Here is a 7,062-nt window from a genome sequence, read left to right as displayed (position 1 = left end):
CCCGTCCGAGGCGGGAGCCCGCTGAAAACCCCCCGGCCCGGGCCGGGCGCGCCACTCGGCCCGCAGCCCCTGCCAGGAGTGTGCCGCGCCGGCCCGCCAACGGTGAGCAGGGGGAGGGCGGGGGGCGCGCCCCCAGGAAGCGGGAGGCCAGCGCTGGCGACTTGCTCCCCGGATGCGGCGAGGGTCCGACGACAGCTCTGCTCGCCCCGTGCTGTCGGGTCCTGTCCCCAAGCCCCGACCCGGCGTTGCTGGGCGATGAGGTCAGACGAGGTTGCGGGTGCACGGACGGGGCGTTCGTCCAGAGCAGCGGGGGGACTCGGCCTTCGGGGGAGAGGAGCGGCGGGCGTCGGGGCTTGGCTGGCGTGCCCGGAAGGCGGGCGCGCCCTCGGAGCTTCCCCGCGACCCTCACTTCCCGGTCCCAGGAGCACGTGCGCGAGCTGCCCGCGCTCCGCGGCCCCAAGGCCGCCCTTTCCGTTCCTCTTCCCGCCGCTGACCCGCTGGCGAGTCGGGGTCACGGGCCGGGGAGGACAGTCCCCCGACCTCGGGCTCCGGGGGCTGCCGCCCGCGCCGGCGGGCGGGGTGCGGAGGGGGCTGCTTGCGGGCGATCCTGCCCCCGCGCCCGCGAGGGCCCCCACCCCGCGCCCCCTGCTGCTGGGAAAGCCGGCGGGGGCTGCGGGCGGGCGGGCTGCCCAGACCACTGCGTCACCCCAGCGGCGGGCGGTGGGTGACTCATCCGCCTGTAACGGCCCAGGGTGTGGCGAGGCGCGGCGGCGGGGCCGGACCCGCAGGACCGGAAGTGGACGGCCGCCTTCCCGGCCTTGCAGGCCCGGTGGAGCCTCCTGGAGCCCGTGCCCGGGGAGTTCTGGGGCAGCCTGGCATCTGGGAGCAGAAAGCGTGGCGGGAGTGTGGGGGGGGCGTGGGGGGCTGTGGAGGTCCCGGGTACGGGGAGCCCTGTGACTTGGCTGGGCTCTCCCGAGTTCTGACTCCAGAGCACCAGACGGAGGGACAGCTCCCCCTCTCCAGCGCCCCTCCCGATTTCTCCTTCCTCGTCCCGCGCGCGGGGAGACCTACAACTGCAGGGGAGGCCCCGGTAGCGTGGGGCTGCGGGGCCCGGCCCTGCGGGAGGCAACCGGTAGTCTTTGTCCGACTGCAGCGCCCCTCCAGCGCCCCAGCCCTCCTCTGCCCCCTGGATTGGCCTCGAATCCTTCCTTCGCCCCAGCCCTTCTCCCTCCAGGATTTTCAGGGAGCGGGCTCTCTAACTCCGAGCACACCGTCCGTTCAAAGAGCATTTCTTCTCTACCCCCAAACTTGTAACTTCCCACGCCTCCAAACGCCCTCCTTAGCCTCCGCCGCTGCCCCCCGGAGGGATCCCTCGCACCTGCCTGCACCCGGGAACTGCCGTGGGGGGTGGGGGGCTTTTTCCCCGGAGGCCGCCTCTGGCCCGGGTGCACGCAGCCTCCTCACCCTGCGTGTGTGTTGAGTGCGCGTTTCTGCCCGGTGCCCCCACCCTGCCGGGTTCCTGTGTTTGGTACACAGAAGCCATGGCAACGGCCCCACCTCACCCCTCCTCCCGCAAGCCTTGCGGCTTCCTGTTTGTGCCGCTTCAGCTTTCTCTTCTGCTCGCTGACGTGATGGTGAGGGGCTGCGCCGCGGGTGGCTCCTCGGTCACAGGTGTCCACCACCCTTGCCCTGCCTGCCCCCTCTGCGCTTCCCTTTGGGGGCAGGGGCCCCCACTGGCCCCTTCAGAATAGCCCTAAGCCCGATTCGGACTTGGGAAGTTCCCCTGCGACCTGTGTGCACAATGAATGGAGAGTCTCTTTGTCTTCCCCTGTGAGACGCCCCGGGCCCCCAGCCACCCCAGCGGGGACCCTTGCCCTTGACATCTGCGTGGGGTGGGGCGAGGTGAGCGTCCTGCCCAGGGTCTGGGGGGCCCCTCCCCCTTCCCGGACCATTGTAATCTTGAGGGTGGGGTGAGGGCTGTTCCCACAGCTGCAGGCAGCTCTGGCTTGGGTAACTCACCCCCGCCCCCCCCAAGTGGTTCGGCTGTTGTCTTCTCTTCGGATCCCCAGCCCTGGGCATCTCCTACACAGCTCCCCACCCCAGCAGGCACCTGGCCCTCTTCCCTTCCTTTGAGGGAGGGCTGCGGAAGGTCCCCTGGGTGTCACTGGGGCGGGCCACCCCAGCTCCAGCACACCAGCCGCGGCCCGTCAGCTTGCGGCTGCCCAAGGGGGCGGGGAGGAGAAACCCCTGCAGGCAGGCTGGCCGGGCCGCCCCTTCCCCGAGCTCAGCCCCACAGCTCTGGCACCTCTGGGCCCCAGGGCAGTGGCCCCCAAGTGGAGCCGAGATGCTGCAGCTGGAGGCTGTGACACGGCCATTGGTGTCCAGGCTCCAGAGTGGGGGCTGGGCCCCCAGCATCCTCCCGGAGCCCAGAGGTGGGGCTGGGAGGCCAAGTCTGTTCTGCCCCTGGGGGGGGGGGGGGCGCTTCAGGCCTGCTCTCCCCTACTGACCCTGGTGTCCGGGTTAATGATTCTTCTGCCCTTTCTCTCCCTGGGCCATCGTGATCCCTTGGCCCTAGGCCACTTGGCTCCAAGGAGACACAGCCCCGAGGCCCAGGGGACCCTAGTGAAGCTGCTTCCAGGAGAGAGGTCTGGACATTGGGTTGGGAAAAGGGGGCTTACTGGTGGCTTCCGCCCCGTCCTCCCCCTTTCCCCCCAGGTCTCCCAGCCATGCCTCTGTGTGTCACGGGCCCCCGGGCTGAGATAGAGCGAGTGGTGGCTGAGCTGCTGGGGCTGGGCTGGCAGGAGAGAATCTTGTCCCCCTTGCTCTGCAGGCCTCGGCTGCTCCCTGCTTGCCCTCCCCCGGCCGAGAGTGTGTGTGCCTGGTGGTGTGGGTCAAGGCCCAGACTGACATTTATCTGGGCCAGCCTTCAGGCTGGGGGGGAGTGAGGGTGGGCTGGTCTTAATGAGGTATAAAAATAACTGATTTAGGGGGGGATCGCTGCCGGAAATGTGCTGCTGGATAAGCTGGCGGAGAAAGGAGCAGCGCTGTTGGAGTGTGGGGGAGGGGACCGGCCTGAGACCAAAGGCTGAGAGCAGGAGGGGTTTGAGGCGGCTCTGCCCCATGCCTGGCTCCTCTGCTGAGCCCCGAGGCCCATGGAGGGGGTGGCAGGACTGTGGAACCTGGGGTGTGTGGGAGAGAGTGAGACAGAGTGACTTCATCCCTACCGTCTGACCTGTCCTGGAGCCGGGTGTGGGGAGCAGGAGTCTCCCCTCCCTGTCCTTGCACACAGGTGCCTGTTCTGGGGGATCCCCCTGTCTGAGCGGCAGACAGCTAGCTGGATCTCACAGTGGAAAGGGAAGCTCATCTGCAGAGGGGATGGGGACAGGGAGTGAGGTCCTGTCCCTTCTGTGCTCCTGGCTCGCCCCTGGCATGGGTAGCATTTTTGGGACTTGCTCAACAGGGTCCCGGGAGTGGGACGTAGGCAATGAGGTAGGAAGTGGGGACAGACTGCCCCTGGGCCGGCGGTCTGGAAACCGCCCACTTCTTCCCAGCACAGGTTCTCAAACGAAGTTAAATCCTCCCATGTGTTTCCCCAACTCTCCCTCCCCTCCAGAGTTTCCCTAAAAATATCACCCACACTCCTGGGTTAGTTCCCTATTCCTGCTGTAACAAATTAGTACAAATTTAGTGACTTAAAGCCACACACGTTTCACATGGTGCAGTTTAGAGACCTCAACAGAGGTTAAAATCCTCAGCAGGGCTGTCTTCCTTCTTGTGGGGTGTAGGGGAGAACCCCTTTCCTTGCCTTTTCCAGCCTCTGGAGGCACCTGCATGGCTCTCCCCTGACTCTGCTTTCTTCTTGCTTCTCCCGCTCTGACTTGCCTGCCTCCCTCCCTCGCTTATAAAGCCCCTTGCTGTGAGGACACTGGGCCCTCTTGGATGATCCAGCATACTCTCCCTGTGTCAAGACCCTTCATTCAGTCCCATCTGCAAAGGCACTTTTTGCTACGTAACATTCACAGGTTCTGGGGTTTAGGATGTAGACACCTTTGGGCGGCACCATTATTCTGCCCACCATAGCTTCTAGAAGGGGAAGTAGGATTGGTTTTGATTGCTTGGTTCCTCATGGGAAGTTCCTTTTGTCTGCTGAAATCTTTTAAGGGCCTACTCAGACCTCCTCTTCCAGGAAGCCTTCCAGGGTGCTTCTGCCCTCACTCTTCTCTGCGTTTCTATGACCAAGGGTCTGACTGCAGATTTGTACAGTATTCACCATGGACAAGACTTACCTTTTCCTGGGTGCTCTCTTTGTCTCTCTGTTGGCATTCTAGGACCAAGAACTTCCTTCTCTTCCACAGTCCCCAGCACAGAGAGTGGGTGCTCAGTTAAACCCAGAGGCTAACTGAGGGTGGGTGTGTCTAGTTCTCTAGCTCCCGGAAGAAGTTTCCCTAGCCATGTTTTCCTCCTGTCCCCCAGTCCTCCTCCTTCCCAGGGCTGGGGTTAGAATGACCAGTTTGCCTTTGCTAAAGCTAACCACCCCAAATGAGGGGCTGGACCCCCAGACTTGGCCTCATTTACCCCATATTCTATTCCAGTGGGTTTTCTATTTCATTCTAGTAGTGGGGCCATTCAAATGAAGTCCAGTGGCAGGACTCAGTAACAGTCTGCCTGTTGTGGGGGTGGGGGAAGCCAGAGATGGCCTGCATGGGCCCTTAACCCCAGAGCTCTGAGCAGTGTTATTTCAGCCCATGCTCCGGAGTCAGGGTGAGAGTCCCCTCATTTGACAGTGGTTCCCACCTCTGGGTCCCGCCCTGGGGATATGGAGTGTGTCCCTGCAAGCTGCAGGGTACTGACTGCAGGCCTGGCCGCATCCTCTGCCCAGAGTCCCACAGCCAGCACTGCCCTTGGGAATGGCCAACAGGGGACCTGCCTACGGCCTGAGCCGGGAGGTGCAGCAGAAGATCGAGAGACAGTACGATGCGGACCTGGAGCAGATCCTGATCCAGTGGATCACCACCCAGTGCCGCAAGGATGTGGGCCGGCCCCAGCCTGGGCGCGAGAACTTCCAGAACTGGCTTAAGGATGGCACGGTGAGAGCTGAGCACTTCTGCCTGGAAGTGCAGGGGGCAGTGGGGGGCCTGGGGGGGCCCGGGGGGGCCTGGACTTGTTCTACTTCTTCCTTCTGAGCCTGGGTATCTATCACGCAGAGGACTCACAGAGTGAAAGGGGAGGCCGTGGGGGACACAAGGAAGAATAGCTCCAAGGAAAGAAGCTCGGGAGGGTGTGTTCTCGGCAGTGATGCTGGACCAGCAAACACTCTGGGCTCGGGCAGGGAGGAGCCTGGGGCTCACTCCAGGTGGAGTAGGAGTTGCCTTCAGGTAGGACAGGAACCGCGGGGGCTCACTGTCTCCGGGGCCAGCATGGCCTCACCTCTGCACACCTGCTGTCCTCACCCAGGTGCTGTGCGAGCTCATCAACGGGCTGTACCCCGAGGGACAGCCCCCAGTGAAGAAGATCCAGGCCTCCACTATGGCCTTCAAGCAGATGGAGCAGATCTCTCAGTTCCTGCAGGCGGCCGAGCGCTATGGCATTAACACCACTGACATCTTCCAGACTGTGGACCTCTGGGAAGGTGGGTCAGGGCCAGGGCACTGTCACCCAGAACACCAGAGACCGGGCCGGGCCATCTTGCCCAGGAGGAGGGGGCAGGTTTATGGCACCCTGAGGACAAGGAGCGGTTGTGTGCGTGTATTTCCTGGAGGAATGGGCCATGTCGGGGGGTGGGGTGGAGGAGGCTATGGGGACAAAGGGAATTGCTGACCTAAGCGGTAGAGGTGGGACCCTGGCTCCCAGGACCCCAGCGCCGCCGAGGCCAACACACCCCCTCCCCCTTTCCAGGAAAGAACATGGCCTGTGTGCAGAGGACGCTGATGAACCTGGGTGGACTGGCGGTAGCCCGGGACGATGGACTTTTCTCTGGGGATCCCAACTGGTTTCCTAAGTGAGTATGGCAGGGCGGCCCAGGCCTGTCCCTGTCCCAAGCAGATGGTCCCGCACAAAGCACTTTCCCGTCCCTCATCTCCCGGAGTCCTCGCAACTCTCCTGGGATGGCAAGGGACTGTCCCTTTTGAGACACGAAGAGGTGGCTTGAGAGAGCTCAAGCCCTCTCAAGGGCAGAGTGGACACTGGCACCCAAGTCCCCAGCGAAGCCTTGCCCCGTCCAGGGAAGACACGTACTGGGGCAGCCTCCAGCCTCTTCCTCACCAGCGCTCCCTTTCCACCCAGGAAGTCTAAGGAGAACCCTCGGAACTTCTCGGACAACCAGCTGCAAGAGGGCAAGAACGTCATTGGGCTGCAGATGGGCACCAACCGTGGGGCGTCCCAGGCCGGCATGACCGGCTACGGGATGCCCCGCCAGATCCTCTGATCCCACCCCAGCCCTGTTCCTGCCTTCCCACGAATGGTTAATATATATATATATTTTTTAGCAGTGACATTCCCTGAGATCCCCTGGGGCTCTCAGACGCCCCTCGGCCGGGGTGGGGGCCTGGCCTGGCCGGCCTCTGGGGGTGTCCGATGGCAGGCTCTCCCCCGTGCTTACTAATACATTCCCTTCTTTAAACCCACCAAAACTGGACCAACGGGCCTCTTCTCTCCTGGGACCAAGATTTGGGGGCCTGGCCACCCCCCACCCTCATACCTCTTCTCTTTCCCTTCGGCTTCTTTTCCCCCTGAGCTCTGTCCTCAGTCCATTCCCTGGCTGGGGGTTAGGGACCCTGCCTCCTGGCCTCACTTCCACAAGTAGGCCTCGGCCCTAGCTGTGGCCACAGGACTTAATTTATAGGGAGAGGCCTGTGGCGACTGCCACCCCAGCCGCAGCCGGGCTGTGTTCACCACACATCAAGGCAGCCTGCCCCTGGCAGGGGCTCTCTCAGCTTCCCATTTTCCATTTCCCTTGCTGTGGCTAAGGGGTGGGGGTGAGGGGACAGGGAGGGACGGCTGCCCACCATGGGCTGGGGCTCAAAAACCCTGAGTTTGCTGATTTCAATAAATCTCTCTGTCTTT

General features: G+C 63.3%; 1 protein-coding gene across 1 annotated transcript; it reads left to right on the top strand.

Moving 5' to 3' along the window:
• On the top strand, window positions 1-7,062 carry TAGLN2 (transgelin 2). Its single transcript, XM_021681919.2, has 5 exons — window positions 1-102; window positions 4,880-5,087; window positions 5,455-5,629; window positions 5,896-5,998; window positions 6,283-7,062. The coding sequence occupies exons 2-5, from the start codon at window positions 4,908-4,910 to the stop codon at window positions 6,422-6,424; spliced, it is 600 nt and encodes a 199-aa protein (XP_021537594.1). The 5' UTR covers window positions 1-102; window positions 4,880-4,907; the 3' UTR covers window positions 6,425-7,062.

Source organism: Neomonachus schauinslandi, chromosome 6, assembly GCF_002201575.2.
Source record: "Neomonachus schauinslandi chromosome 6, ASM220157v2, whole genome shotgun sequence".
In the NCBI taxonomy this organism is placed as follows: Eukaryota; Metazoa; Chordata; class Mammalia; order Carnivora; family Phocidae; genus Neomonachus; species Neomonachus schauinslandi.
The sequence above is the reverse complement of the archived record's forward strand: the minus strand, read 5'-3'. Positions and strand labels throughout refer to the sequence as shown.